The 16,304-nt window shown below is 46.7% G+C and overlaps 1 protein-coding gene across 1 annotated transcript; it reads left to right on the top strand.

Moving 5' to 3' along the window:
- The first annotated feature begins 342 nt into the window (after positions 1–342).
- Positions 343–15,940, top strand: LOC143942456 (alpha-1-antitrypsin-like protein CM55-MS). Its single transcript, XM_077463763.1, has 5 exons — positions 343–482; positions 3,352–3,986; positions 11,947–12,217; positions 14,745–14,889; positions 15,643–15,940. The coding sequence occupies exons 2-5, from the start codon at positions 3,356–3,358 to the stop codon at positions 15,832–15,834; spliced, it is 1,239 nt and encodes a 412-aa protein (XP_077319889.1). The 5' UTR covers positions 343–482; positions 3,352–3,355; the 3' UTR covers positions 15,835–15,940.
- Positions 15,941–16,304: the final 364 nt, after the last annotated feature.

The raw sequence follows: 16,304 nt of genomic DNA, 5'->3' as shown, positions 1-16,304 counted from the left end.
ATTGTCCTCAGAAAAGTAAATTCATAGTAAATAATTTAGAACTTTAGATACAAAGTATATAATTACTGCAAAAAATAAAATAAAATAGTTACTGCAGCTAGTGACTGTAATAAGACGTGTCTAGGGTTCTAACCCATCCCCATCACATAAAAAAAAAAAAAAAAAAAAAACACAAATGTTGGCTTTAGCTAAACCTTTACTGGGTCATTTGGCTTATTTCTTTGCTGTCAATAATTAAACGTAGAAAATTGAGAAATTTAGATACAACTGGCTTCTACGGCCATCAAACTCTACTGTGCATACGAATCCAAGAGTTACATTGCAACATTGTTTACCTTTCCTTCCATGAACTTCTAGTCTAGAGGTTGTTTGATAGAAGTAAGTGGAATTTTTGGATTTCTCAACTGGCGTGGGTTGGATATCATCATATATAAGAGACTCTCCTGACTCCTGTATATTCTGGAGATCGTTGAGTCCCACGGGTGAGTCACGAAGGATTCATGATCCAATGCTTTTTTTACATTTATTTTATACATATATAACAGTATTGTATTCAATCAATGTTTAATCTTGGAGAATTGGGGAGGGACTCCTGCAGATAAAGATGAGATGGACAGTAGGGGAAGAGGAGACCTATGTAATATGCCATTCTGTGAGCCCCATATTATGTAATGCACCCTGCTCCCACCTAACGTACTGTACCCTGTTCCCATGTAATGTGCCCTGCTCTTGTGTAATGTGCCCTTTTCTTATGTAATGTGCCCTGCTCCTATGTAATGTACCCTGTCCTCATGTAATATGCCCGGCCCCCACATAATGCACCCTGCTCCCATGTAATGTGCCCTGCCCTCATGTAATATGCCCGGCTGCCACATAATGTGCCCTACCCCCACATAATGTGCCCTACCCCCACATAATGAGCCTTGCCCCCACATAATGTACCCTGCTTCCATGTAATGTGCCCTGCTCCCATGTAATGTGCCCTGCTCCCATGTAATGTGCCCTGCCCCCGCATAATGGGGGTTATTTACTAAAGGAAAATCCACTTTACACTAAAAGTGCACGTGGAAGTGCAGTCGCTGTAGATCTGAAGGGGCATGCAAGGAAAATAAAAAACAGCATTTTAGCTTGCACATGATTGGATGATAAAATCAGCAGAGCTTCCCCTCATTTCAGATCTACCCCTTAGATTTAGAGTGACTGCACTTGTAGTGCACAGTGGATTTGCCTTTCGTAAATAACCTTCAATGTGTCCTGCTCCCAAGTAATGTGCCCTGCCACCACATAATGTGCCCTGCTCCCATGTAATGTGCCCTGCCCCCACATAATGTGCCCTGCTCTCATGTAATGTGCCCTGCCTCCACATAATGCGGCCTGCCCCATGTAATGTTTCCTGCTCCCAAATATATGCCCTGCTTTCATGTAATGTGCCCTGCCCCCACATAATATGCCCTGCTCCCACATAATGTGTCTTGCTCCCAACTACTGTGTCCTGCTCCCATGTAATGTGCCCTGCTCCCACGTATTGCACCCTGCCCCTACATAATGTGCCCTACCCCCATGTTTCCTGCTCCCACATAATATGCCCTGCCCTCATGTAATGTGCCCTGCCCTCACATAATATGCCCTGCACTCATGCATTGTGTCCTGCCTCCCCCCATAATGTGCCCTGCTCCCATGTAATGTGCCCCGCCTTCACATAATGTGCCCTGCTCTCTGTTGTGCCCTACTCTCGTGTAATGTGCCCTTACCCCGCATAATATCTGCTCCCATGAAATGTACCCTGCCCTCACATAATGTGCCCTGCTCCCACCTTATGTGTCCCACTTTCATGTAATGTGCCCTGACTTACATAATGTGCCCTGCTCTCATGTAATGTGCCCTGCCCCCACATAATGTGCCCTGCCCCCACATAATGTGCCCTGCCCTCATGTAATGTGCCCTGCTCCCATGTAATGTGCACTGCCCCCACATAATGTGCCCTGCTCTCATGTAATGGGCCATGCCCCCACATAATGCACCCTGCCCCTAAATAATGTGCCCTACCCCCATGTTTCCTGCTCCCACATAATATGTCCTGCCCTCATGTAATGTGCCCTGCCCTCACATATATGCCCTGCTCCCATGTAATGTGCCCTTCCCCCACATAATGTGCCCTGCTCTCATGTATTGTGTCCTGCCCCCCCTCCCCCCCCCCCCCCCCCCACATAATGTGCCTTGCTCCCATTCTCTTTCCTCTCACCTTCTCTCCCCTCTCCTCTCTTCTCCCCCTCCTTTCCTCTTCTCTTCAATTGTTCTGTAGCCTCCTCTCTTCCCCTCCTCTCTCCTCTCCCTCTTCTCCTCTCATCCTCTCCCCTCCCCTCTCTTTACCTCACTTCTCCTCAACTCTTATAGCCTCTCTTCCTCTCCTCACCTTACCTTTCCCCTCCTCTCCTCTGGTTAATTGTCCTCTAGCCTTCTCTCTTCCCCTCTCCTACCCCTCTCCTCACTTTACCTTTCCCCTCCTCTCCTCTTGTTAAATTGTCCTCTAGCCTTCTCTCTTCCCCTCTCCTACCCCTCTCCTCACTTAACCTTTCCCCTCCTCTCCTCTGGTTAAAGTGGAGGGCCACCCTGGAAAAAAAAAATATATAAAAAATTACAAAAAAATCTAAAAAAAAAAAAATGAAAAAAAAATGAAAAAAAATTTTTTTTTTACTTACCATAATCCTAATCTTCCTCTTCCTCCTCCGTGGAGATCTTCTGGTCTTCTCTCCTCCGTGCGGCGTCTTCTGGGTAATGGGCCGCGCTGTGTTCTGGGAACTGTGTGTTCCAGAACACAGCGCGTCCCATTCACAAAGCGCTGCGTGACTCGCGCATGCGCAGTAGGAAACGGGCAGTGAAGCCGTAAGGCTCCACTGCCTGTTTCCCTTACAAGGAATGGCGGCACCGGGACCCGAGAGCCGAGGGACGGGTCAGCCTCGGGCGGCCGACATCGCGGGTGCCCTGGACAGGTAAGTGGGCTGATTAAGTCAGCAGCTGCAGTGTTTGCAGCTGCTGACTTTTTATTTTTATTTTTTTAAATGGCCCTCCGCTTTAATTGTCCTCTAACCTTCTCTCTTCCCCTCTCCTACCCCTCTCTTCACCTCCCCTCCTCTCCTCTCATTTCCTTTCCATTCCTCACCTCTCCTCTCCATCTGCTCTCTCCCCTTCTCCACACTCCTCTAGCTTCCTCTCCTCTCCTCCCTCCTCTCCCTCTGCTCCTTTCATTTTCTCACCTGTCCTCAACTTTCCTCCAGCCTCCCCTTCCCTCCTCTCTTCCCTCCTATCCTTCACAAGACTTTAAATTAAAACATGTTAATCTTTGTGTTACAGAACAATGAGGGTCTTTTTGTTTGTGTTCCTGAGCCAAGTTCTTCTGTGTGCTGGGGTTTTTGGTCACCACGAGAAACAGGAGGAACATCATGAAAAACATGTTGATAATCACACTGAAGAGACATCACCTCTCAAGAAGATTGTTTCAGGCAATGTAAAGTTTTCATATTCACTCTACAGTCATCTAGCTAAGAAATATCCAAGCGATAACTTATTTTTCTCTCCCATGAGTATCTCCCTGCTATTCAGCATGCTTTCTGCGGGTGCGAAGGGTCAGACTCAGACCCAGATCCATGAAACGCTTGGCTTCAAGGTCTCTGCAACCTCAGAAGATATCAACAAAGGCTTCCAGCAGCTCCTTCACTTTGTTAATCAGCCCAACACGGATCTGGAGCTCAGCAGTGCCAACGCTCTGTTTCTCGAACAGAACACAGAGCTTATTGAGAAGTTTGTTGAAGATCTCAAGAACTTCTATGAATCTGAAGTAATTCATTCTGATTTTCAAAAAGGAGATGAAGCAAAAAATCAGATTAACAGTTATGTGGAGAAAAAAACGAATGGGAAGATCAAAGAATTGCTGGAGAGAGTTAGCCCCGCGACACTTCTAGTCCTTATCAACACAATCTACTTCAAAGGTAAGTTGTGGACATTTGAAGCAGAGCCGATCCTAGGGTCACAGATGCCTGGGTGCAGTAATGTTTCTTGCGCCCCCACATGGGTGTGGCCATCTTACTAACCCCTCCCCTTTACAAATGTTTCTATGGCTTCAACTCAAACACAGAGATGCTCCCCTAAGAAGTCTTTATTACCCAGGGATCCTCCCATGATCTTTTAACAATAAATAAAATGAGTACACTAATGGGACCTGGAGGGGGGTCTCTCTGATGCCCACAGAGAGGGCTTCCACTAAAGAGTCTGTTAGAAAGAGCCCCCAGACAAACTGCAGACATCTATACAGGAGATGGTCAGAGACTGCAGACATAACACAAGAGGTGGTCAGAGACTGCAGACATATTACAAGAGATGGTCAGAGATTGCAGACATAATACAACAGATGGTCAGAGACTGCAGACATGGTACAGAAGATGGTCAGAGACTGCAGACATGGTACAGGAGATGGTCAGAGACTGCAGACATGGTACAGGAGATGGTCAGAGACTGCAGACATGGTACAGGAGATGGTCAGAGACTGCAGACATAATACAAGAGATGGTCAGAGACTGCAGACATGGTACAGGAGATGGTCAGAGACTGCAGACATAATACAAGAGTTGGTCAGAGACTGCAGACATGGTACAGGAGATGGCCAGAGACTGCAGACATAATACAAGAGATGGTCAGAGACTGCAGACATAATACAAGAGATGGTCAGAGACTGCAGACATGGTACAGGAGATGGTCAGAGACTGCAGACATAATACAAGAGATGATCAGAGACTGCAGACATGGTACAGGAGATGGTCAGAGACTGCAGACATGGTACAGGAGATGGTCAGAGACTGCAGACATGGTACAGGAGATGGTCAGAGACTGCAGACATGGTACAGGAGATGGTCAGAGACTGCAGACATACTACAGGAGATGGTCAGAGACTGCAGACATGGTACAGGAGATGGTCAGAGACTGCAGACATACTACAGGAGATGGTCAGAGACTGCAGACATGGTACAGGAGATGGTCAGAGACTGCAGACATGGTACAGGAGATGGCCAGAGACTGCAGACATAATACAAGAGATGGTCAGAGACTGCAGACATAATACAAGAGATGGTCAGAGACTGCAGACATGGTACAGGAGATGGTCAGAGACTGCAGACATGGTACAGGAGATGGTCAGAGACTGCAGACATGGTACAGGAGATGGCCAGAGACTGCAGACATAATACAAGAGATGGTCAGAGACTGCAGACATAATACAAGAGATGGTCAGAGACTGCAGACATGGTACAGGAGATGGTCAGAGACTGCAGACATGGTACAGGAGATGGTCAGAGACTGCAGACATGGTACAGGAGATGGTCAGAGACTGCAGACATGGTACAGGAGATGGTCAGAGACTGCAGACATACTACAGGAGATGGTCAGAGACTGCAGACATAGTACAGGAGATGATCAGAGACTGCAGACATAGTACAGGAGATGAACAGAGACTGCAGACACGCTACAGGAGATGGTCAGTGACTGCAGTTCCTAAGGATGGAAGTAGATAATGGCCGACCAGCCCTCTCACCAGACCCGGCGATACAGCAGCATCAGTTCTTCTGATCAGGAGTCAGCTCACTCTGCGTTGCCCGTGGCGAATCCGCTGGGTGGTGCTCAGATCTGTATTTTGGCAATGACTCCATTCCTTTCTTCACCGAGGATGTTGCCAGGCTGTTCGGCTTTCCCTCTGGTGGCACAGGGCAGCGGGCTTCTCTTTCTGATGTTATCCCCCCAGCACTGTCCTCTCCCTGGAGTCCTGGGTGCACTTCCCCAAAAGCTTTCCTGGGCTCCTGGCGCTCTCTCTCTGTCTCTCCCCCCAGCCTCTCTTATTCAGCTGGGCATGCTGTGTGGGTTGCAGTTTCCGGGTCACAATGGGGCCACCAGTCCTTGGGACTACATGTCCCACAATCCTCTTCTGTGCTCCCTTATTTATTATATTTCTCCCCTGGCCAATATGAAGGAGGGAGAAGAAACATAGCGGGTAGCTGACCTGGCAAGTGCCACTCACTAGTACAGGAGTGTGAGCAGGAGAGGGAGGGGGGCTTTTAGAGCCTGCAGCTGCTCTCTCTCCACTCAGACACGGGCTCTTCTCCTCTGACAGGAGGAGGGAGGGGGATGGGCAGTAAACACAGAGAGCCCTCTTCCCGTTGATAACAGGGACAGTGGTGGCACAGTCTCTACACCCCTGATCTGCGCCTGCATACCTCCCAACTTTTAAAGTTGAGAATGAGGGAATTCTGGAGAGAGAGTGACCTGCGGCACACACAGCTTATATCAAAGTGCCCATCAGAGCCCCCCCACAGCAGGTGTCCCCCATCAGAGCCTCCCCCCACAGCAGGGGCCCCCCATCAGAGCCCCCCACAGCAGGTGTCCCCCCACAGGGGCACCCCACAGCAGGTGCCCCCAACAGAGCCCCCTCCACAGCAGGTGTCCCCCATCAGAGCCTCCCCCACAGCAGGTGTCCCCCATTAGAGCCCCCCCACAGTAGGAGTCCCCCATCATAGCCCCCCACAGCAGGTGTCCCTCCATTAGAGCCCCCCCACTGCAGGTGTCCCCCATCAGAGTCTGTGCCCCATCAGAGGCCCCCACAGCAGGTGTTCCCCGGAGCCCCCCCACAGCAGGTGTCCCCCATCAGAGCCCCCCCACAACAGGAGTCCCCCATCAGAGCCCCCCACAGCAGCTGTCCCCTATCAGAGCCCCCCCACAGCAGTCTCACCCATAGATCAGTACCTGTCCAATAGATCCCTATAGCTTGGGCACGTTGGGAGCAGAAGCACCGTGCATGTTGCAGGGAGGCGGGGCATCCGTGGCATCTTTACTAGGAGGGCGGCACTCGAACAGCATTTCTGGGAGTGCAATGGATGATTGGCAGCAGCCTCCCCCCACAGCAGGTGTCCCCCATCAGAGCCCCCCCACAGTAAGTGTCCCCATCATAGCCCCCCACAGCAGGTCCCCCCCATTAGAGCCCCCCCACAGAAGGTGTCCCCCATCAGAGCCCCCCCACAGCAGGTGTCCCCATCAAAGCCCCCCCACAGCAGGTGTTCCCCATCAGAGCCCCCCCACAGCAGGCGTCCCCATCAGAGCCCCCCACAGCAGCTGACCCCCATCAGTGCCCCCCCCCCACAGCAGGTGTCCCCATAGATCAGTACCTGTCCAACAGATCCCAGTAGCTTGGGCGTGTTGGGAGCAGAAGCACCGTGCACGTTGCAGGGGGGCGGGGCATCCATAGCATCTTTGGTTACTAGGAGGGCGGCACTCGAACTGCATTTCTGGGAGTGCACTGGATGATTGGCAGCAGCTCCGGCCAACCCAGAAGAGAAGAACTGACACAGGCAGATAAGGGTCTGGTATAGATTTTTGAGGGGACCTCACGCCATTTTAAAAAAAGTATTTGGTGTGGGGTTCTCCTTAAAATCTCAGGTTTGGTATGGATTTTGAGGGTGACCCCTATGCCATTTTTTTTTACATTTTGGTTTGGGGTTCCCCTGTGGGGAGATCCCCATGCCATTTTTATCAAAGAACTTTTATGTGTATTGCGGACCGACAATTCATTATAGCCACGAGTAGTTTTAAATTACTTTTTTTTCCCTTTAGAAATGTAATTTTGCTGTCAGACTGTTCTAAATATGGGAAAAATGCGCCCCTTTACAGGCATACTATAGACACCCCCCAGGTACGAAATTTAAAGGAATATTACACTTTTATTGTTTCACTTTAAGCATTATCAAAATCACTGCTCCTGAAAAAACGGCTGATTAAAAACTTTTTTTTGCATTGATACATGTACCCTGGGGCAAGACCCAGGTCCCGAAACACTTTTTATGACAATACCATGCATATAAGCCTTTAAAATTAGCACTTTTGATTATTCATGTTCGTGTCCCACAGACTTTAACGGTGTTCGCGTGTTCAAACAAAATTTTTTGCCTGTTCGCATGTTTTGGTGCGAACCAAAGGGGGGGTGTGCGGTTCATCCCTACTTATAACCCCCAAACATTATCTATGTCTTTTTTAGCAGAGACCCTAGGGAATAATATGGCAATTGTTGCAACTTTTTATGTCACACGGTATTTGCACAGCATTTTTTCAAACACAATTTTTTGGGAAAAAATAAATTCTAATGAATAAAAATTCAATATATACCCCACATTATTCATATAATGTGAAAGATGATGCTACGCTGAGTAAATAGATACCTAATGTGCCATGCTTAAAACTGCGCACACTCGTGGAATGTCAACAAACTTAAAAATACTTAAAAATACTTAAATATCTCCATCAGCGACGTTTCCGGCCCGCCGAACGCCAATATACGTTCTTACTTTGAGGATGGATATCGTTGTTATGGCAGCAGCTAGCTGCCATAACCCCTGTATCCCTGTGTTCGGCCAGCGGTCTGCTACAAGAAAAAAGTGGTCTCTGAAGCGGATTCGCCGCAAGATCACTTTTATCGGCGGCGGGACAGGGGCCCCCCTCTTGCCATGCTCCGGTGCCCTCATGAGCCACTCTGAACACTTTCAAGGAAAAGGATGCTGCCGGCTGACAAAAAAAAAACATATCGGGGTCATGGATGATATCTTCAGCCATAATCCCAGTAAAGCACTTGCAAACTGCAACATATAAATATGTATTGCGGTTGGCAAGCGGTTAAGTGGTAGTTGAGCCATTAGATCAAAGTACCTTTAAGTAGGATAGTGTCTGGACAAAGCTTTTCCGGGCACCAGCCGGTGGCCCCTTTAATCGACGCACAGCTGACTATAAAAGGCAGCAGAGGGGGAGCTAGAGCACAAGATCCCCAAGATCACCCATTGTCTGCTTCAGCGATTTCCAGCTTCCAGGGGCTTCAGCCACTTATGGAGTAAACAAATGTGGTTGGTGCTTAGGCGTCCTAGTGGAAAACACTAGAACTACACTGGTTAAAGTGGTTGTAAACCCTTACAATCCACTTTTTGTTACAGGTAAGCTTATAATAAGGTTATCTTTAGCTACCCTGGCTATCCCCTGTATCTGCGTGTGCCAATATCATCGGCACATGTGCACTGAAGCTATGGAACGTACGTGCCATTTGCGTCACTGAGTGTACCGTTACCAGGAGTGACGTCATCGTGGCTCTGGCCAATCACAGCCCCAGAGCCGCGATACCCGGAAGAAACTCAGAGAGAAATGTCGCCAGTTAATGCATAACTGCAGACTCAGAAATAAGCCACAATGAACACAGTTAACCCTCTAGCAACCCCAGGCTAATTGACTGTACTGTTACACTAAGCACTACAAACACACGCTAGAGTGGGAGAACACCAACTCTTGGGTGTGCAACATTTAGGAAGCATTGCTGCAGCGCCTGCACCATCACCCACCAACTCAGTAATACCCATCAACTCACTCCCAGTGACATGACTACAGCTACCAGTGGATACAGGAAATGAACCTCACTCTGTGCTTGCTCTCACTCTCTCTATGGGGCTCCTCTACATTTCTCCTGTGACACCCAGGCTAGGTCTCTAGGTACTCTGTGCCACAGGTCTGGTCCCAAAATGTAGGGAGCTGGCTGCTAGTAAAGGGAATGAGCGAAATACCCCTTTACTACCAGAGTAAATATCACCCATTCCCTGGCTGGTTGGTTGCTTAAGCTATGATACTTATACAGTTGTCCCCATCAACAAGAATATAGCCTACACTAGACAGCAAACTAGCTTCTGGACTAAAGTGTACCATGTACTCCAACCTACAGTCCCCATGTTACAAGCCCTGTTCTTTGGATATGCGATGCAATACGCCACTTAACCACTTCAGCTCCAGAATATTTACCCACCTTCATGGCCAGGTCATTTTTTGAGATACAGCACTGCGTTACTTTAACTGACAATTGTATGAGCTGTACCCAAATACAATCGATGTCCTTTTTTCCCACAAATAGAGCTTTATTTTGGTGGTATTTGATTACCTCTGCGTTTTTTATTTTTTGCACTATAAACAAAAAAGACAATTTTGAATAAAAAAAATAATATTTTTTGCTTTCTGCTATAAAACATTTCCAATAAAAAAAAATGTAACAAATCAAATTTCTTCATCGGTTTAGGCCAATATTTATTCTGCTACATATTTTTGGTTAAAAAAATCCCAACAAGCGTATATTGATTGGTTTGTGCAAAAGTTATCGCGTCTACAATCTATTTGATAGGTTTATTGCCTTTTTTTTTTACTAGTAATGGCGGCAATCAGTATTTTTTTGTGGGACTTTGCAGTGGAAAAATTGGATGCTAATGCCGTGTACAGACGACCGGACTTTCCGGCAGACTAGGTCCGACCGTCTTCCCGACGGACTTTCGGTAGACTTCCGACAGACTATCCGAACGAGCGGACTTGGCCACACACAATCACACCAAAGTCCGACGGATTTGATCGTGATGATGTACGCCTGGACTAGAAAAAGGAAGTTCATAGCCATTAGCCAACAGCTGCCCTAGCGTCGGTTTTCGTCCGTTGGACTAGCATACAGGCGAACGGATTTTTCCACTGGACTCGAGTCCATCGGAAAGATTTGAAACATGTTTTAAATCTAAAGTCCATCTGATTTTTCTACAGCAAAGGTCCGATGAAGCCCACCCCCAATCAAATTGTCTGACGGATTTGTTCCATCGGACCTTTGCTGTCGAAAAGTCCAGCCGTATGTACACGCCATTAGTGCCACTTTTTGGGAACCACTGACACCAATACAGTGATCAGTGCTAAAAGAATGCACTGATTACTGTATAAATGGCACTGGCGGGAAAGGGGTTAACACCAGGAGCGATCAAGGGGTTAAGTGTGCTCCTAGGGAGGTGCTTTCTAACTGTGTTGGGGGGATGGGATACACTGGAGGAAAAGAGAGATCCATGTATCAGCTTAGCAGAAACACAAGATTTCTTTTTTGCTCCCTGACAGATCGGCAGCTTGCCTTGTTTACATAGGCAGACCACTGCTCCGTCTCCATCTCGGCGGGTCGCGGTGGCCGCCAGAACCACTGATTGGACACAGCAGGAGCCAATCGCAGTGAAAGCGGGGGCTCCAGCGTGGCTCGCGTGCGCCCTCTATACCGCGTGTGCGAAATCATGTACAGGTACATGATTTTGCACAGCCAGGCTGCCCTGACGCAGTATATACATATACGCAGTTGGCGGTACGGAATCGGTTAATAACAGCAGCGAGTCCTTAGTGTCCATTAGAGGCAGAGCCATGATTGCCAAATAGTCCACAAGAGGTAGCACAGAGTCCATGTTTGGCAAAGATCCCTAAAGGCAATAAGTTTAAGGCAGGTTGTTAAGAGTCCATGAAATTGAAGAATCCATTCTGCCCAATAGCACATAGTGGGAAATTCTGAATTATTGTACTCTTGTGCTCACATCAAGAAATAATAATAAATGATACTGAACGGAGTAGAAAGATGTATAGATGTATACAGATGTATAATTTCTTCATACATTTAGGCCAAAATGGATTCTGCTAAATGTTTTTGGTAAAAAAAAAAAAAAATGTATATTGATTGGTTTGAGTTATAGTGGGACTGCAATAGTGTGGCCGGCACCACCTACTTAGCGCGTTTCAACAATGATGATTTTATCCCTGTGATAAAGCCGTGCTCGTTGAAACGCGTTGAGGAGGTTGTGGTCTTTGGGTGGAAATGAACATGGTTACAGCTATATTGTGAATGTATTGAATTGAAGAACCCAAAACAGTGGAGATCAGTGTGTGTGTCTCTCTCATTTATCTTTTATCTTCAGTGACGCGCTTTTTTGAGCAAGCACCCTGAACTTGTCTATAGACAAAGTGGAGGAGCGGGTCTGGAGTGGTGCTGTGGGTTACAATTTCTGCAGAACGCTAACCAATGAGATTTCAATGTTCTGCTCTTCTCAGGCACCTGGGTGCACTCTTTTGATGAGATTCTTACGAGGGAAGCGGACTTCCATGTAGATGAGAACAGGAGCATTAAGGTGCCCATGATGACCATTAGGGAGAAGTTTCTGGTAGCCAACGTACGGGAAATGGGCTGTGTAGTGATCGATATCCCATATAAAGGAAATACCTCGGCCATCCTCATCGTGCCGGATAAAGGGAAGCTTCAGGATGTGGAAAGAGCTCTCCAGAACGTATCACTGCAGACCTGGGCCAGCCTCATGAGACCAATGTAAGAACTTTCTGTAATGAAGCATGCATTATATATCTGATCCGAGTACATAGTCCCAGTGCCCTAAATTTTGAGATCCCCCCCCACCCCCGCAGTATTGATTTTGCCACTGGATGTCCCCAGTCTGATGGCCAGCATCATTCAACCCACTTCCTTTAAGCCCAGGTCTTCCTGGTCCCAGCTCCAGCCTGTATGTGGACAGTGCAAAGAGGAGCAGTGCAATGATGAGGTCATCTCTATGTCACTCTGCTCTCTCCTCCTATCAACAGGCTTTATGTCAGCACATAAGCTGATTGACTCCTTGTGCTGCTTCTTCCTTTTACACTCCAACCCTGCTGTATGGGGACTGCAAGAAGCTGATACTAAGTACATTTGTTGCATAAGAAAAAAATACATTCAATGATGTACTAATGCAGGGATATGCAATTAGCGGACCTCCAGCTGTTGCAAAACTACAAGTCCCATCATACCTCTGCTTCTGTGTGTCATGCTTGTGGCTGTCAGAGTCTTGCTATGCCTCATGGGATTTGTAGTTCTGCAACAGCTGGAGGTCCGCTAATTGCATATCCCTGTACTAATGCTTACATAGCCACATTTGATTCTTTTATATCTGCCCAGAGTTCAGCCAAAAAGATACCCTGTCACCAGACCATTTGAACAAATGTATTCCCAGAGGGGGGTGGGGCCACCGATTACATAACTGGGTGGCCCTGCCCCCTGATGCTATGGGAAAGCCATAGGGATGTCCCCCTGGGTCAGAGGGGGTGGGGTCACCCGGCGATGCCACCGTGTGGCCCCGCCCTCAGTTATAAAAGAGCTGTCACCTGAGAGGACGGTCATTAAGGTAGGTGCCTCCCATGGAGGCAGGTCGGTTGTGTTTTTTAATTTTTTTTCGGTCTGCTGGCAGAGCAAGAGAAGAAAAAAACTTTGTCGGACAGTTTTATTTTTTAATAAAGGACTTGTCCCAAGCCTTATCATGTTATTTTTACCATTTTCACACTTTTTTTGTGAAATGGTTCACACGAGGGGAGGCCAGGATCTGGGGGTCCCCTTGTTAAAGGGGGCTTCCAGATTCCGATAAGCCCCCCTCCCGCAGACCCCCACAACCACCAGGCAACGGTTGCGGGGATGAGGCCCTTGTCTCCATCAACATGGGGACAAGGTGTTTTGGGTGGCTACCCCAGAGCACCCTCCCCATGTTGAGGGTATGTGGCCTGGTATGGTTCGGGCGGCTTTCTCCAGTTTTCTAGGTTGCGTGTTCGGATAAAGGTCTGGTATGGATTTTTGGGGTGACCCCCACGCCATTTTTTTTATATTTTGGCGCGGGGTTCCCCTTAACATCCATATCAGACTTGAAGGTCCTGGTATGGAATTTGGGGGGGTCAACGCAATTTTTTTTTACATTTTGGTTCGGGGGGTTCCCCTTAATATTCATACCAGACCCAAAGGGCCTGGTAATGGACTGGGGGGGAGACCCGACAATTTGTTATAGCTACGAGTAGTTTTAAATAACTTTTTTTCCTTTAGAAATGTAATTTTGCTCTCGGACTGTTCTAAACACAGGAAAAATGCGCCACTACAGGCATACTATAGACACCCCCCAGGTATGAAATTGAAAGGAATATTACACTTGTATTGTCTCACTTTAAGCATTATTAAAATCGCTACTCCCGAAAAAAAACAGCAGTTTTTAAAACTATTTTTTTCATTGATACATGTCCCCTGGGGCAGGACCCGGGTCCCCAAACACTTTTTATGACAATACCATGCATACTAACCTTTAAAATTAGCACTTTTGATTTCTCCCATAGACTTTTAAAGGGTTTTGAATTTGCCACGAACAACCCAAATTGCGAACGCGAGAACAGCCAATGTTGGGGTCGAACATAAAGCTCATCCCTAGTACCTACCCATCATTTATACCAGTGGGAGGAATAATCCCCTATTGTTGGTGTCAGTGGGAGGAAGTATAGTGCCCTATCATTGGTATCAGTGGGAGGAATAGTGCCCCATCATTTTTCCAGTGGGAGGAATAGTGCCCCATCATTGATATCAGTGGGAGGAATAGTGCCCCATCATTGGTATCAGTGGGAGGAATAGTGTCCCAAGGGCCGCAGTTTCGAGACCACTGCTCTATAGTAGTCACCTTCACTCCTCCCCCGTCAGCTACATAAAAGGTTATGTAGGGAAGTGAGGGGAGTGGTGGCGGAGATGGGCCAACAAAGACAGTAATCAGACACTCCAAAAATACAAAGGGCTAATATATGCAAGGAGGGAGAGGGTTGTACTAAGGGTATTGACTCTCCTGAAGTAGGGGCACAATAAAAGTAATAAAAAATAGAAAGAAAAAAACCTGCAATTAAGCCTGCAAAATACTTTTATGCGCTTTTTTGTTGTAAGTTTGTAAATCTTTGGTGGGGTCTCTTAATATTGGACATTCAGAATATAAAGGATTGCTGTTAGTGACTGGTTCTCTTTAGGAAGCCTTGATCATTCTGCCCTGCCAACTGCAATGTTTCCACCACAGGGAAATCTTTGTAGCAATCCCTAAATTTTGTGCTGAAGCTACGATCAACCTGAAGAGCGAATTATCTGAAATGGGGATGAAGGACGTCTTCACCGGGAAAGCCAATCTTTCTGGAATTACAAAGAGCCACGTGGAGGTGTCTGAGGTGAGATGTGTGCTCGGTGTACTGTGCTATGTTCTATTACTCTTTTCAGTTTTTCACCCGAAAACTGATTTTGATGGAACTTTCACAATTTTAAATGTCCTCTGTAAAATGTTTTAGTTATTGAATTGTATACACTATATTACCAAAATTATTGGGACACCTGCCTTTACACACGCATGAACTTTAATGGCATCCCAGTCTTCATCTGTAGATATCAATATTGAGTTGGCCCACCATTTGCTGCTATAACAACTTTTCTAGGTTGAGGACAGGACTCTGTGCAGTCCAGTCAAGTTCCTCCATCCCAAACTCACTCGTCTGTCTCTTTATGGACATTGCTTTGTGCACTGGTGCGCAGTCATGTTGGAAGAGGAAGGGGCCATGCCCAAACTGTTCCCACAGAGTTGGGAGCATGAAATTGTCCAAAATGTCTTGGTATGCTGACACCTTAAGAGTTCCATTCACTGGAATATAGGGGCCAAGACCAACTGCTGAAAAACAATCCCAAGTCATAATCCCCCTCCATCAAATGGTTTGGGCCAGTGCACAAAGCAGGGTTCATAAAGACATGGATGAGCGAGTTTGGGCTGATGGAACTTGAATGGCCTGCACAGAGGCAAAGATCACTCGGCTCATCCCTATTCAACAATAGCGTGTTAGCACGTTATTCGAATGTAACGTAGATGTGAAACATTGTTTCTTTGTTATGAAGCATCTGTAACTGAATGTACCATTTACCCTTTTATTTTCCAGGCAATTCATAAAGCAGTGCTGAAAATAGATGAGATGGGATCGGAGGCCGCAGGGGCATCGGCTGCCGTCATCACGAAATTAAGTCTACCATTTAGAGTTGTTGTGGATCGCCCTTTCCTGATAACCATCCTACATAAACCTACTAGCACCATTCTATTCACTGGAAGAATCATGAAGCCTGCGAAATGCTGAAACCATGTGAGGTTGATACTGATTTATCATACAGCCGATGAGGAGGTTATGAGAATAAAATTAATCAGGCACCAAATTTCCTGACAAAATTAAAATATATTTTTTATTTCTGTCCTCTGTCCTTTCTTTACTACACTATAATTGCCTTATTATTTGATAGGGTATTAGGGCCCCTTCACATTGATGCACATTATGCTGCATTAAGGCAGCCAATTCAACATGAATGGCCTACAAGGGCACCAAAATGGTAGACGGATGTAGCATTTTGGGCAGCGCACATTAATTTGTTGTTACAACCATAGGTGTGTTCAGCATATTGCATCAAGATGTGCACCATGTGTGTGTGTGTGTATATATTGTGTATGTATATATATATATATATATATATATATATATATATATATATATATATACAATGTTAGGGAATGCTCATCAAAGTACAGGATAAATAGTTAAGGATTACTCTATTT

The sequence above is a fragment of the Lithobates pipiens genome, unplaced genomic scaffold (genome assembly GCF_037356315.1).
Source record: "Lithobates pipiens isolate NorthernLeopardFrog02 unplaced genomic scaffold, aLitPip1_a1.2 Scaffold_30, whole genome shotgun sequence".
NCBI lineage: Eukaryota > Metazoa > Chordata > Amphibia > Anura > Ranidae > Lithobates > Lithobates pipiens.
The sequence above is the reverse complement of the archived record's forward strand: the minus strand, read 5'-3'. Positions and strand labels throughout refer to the sequence as shown.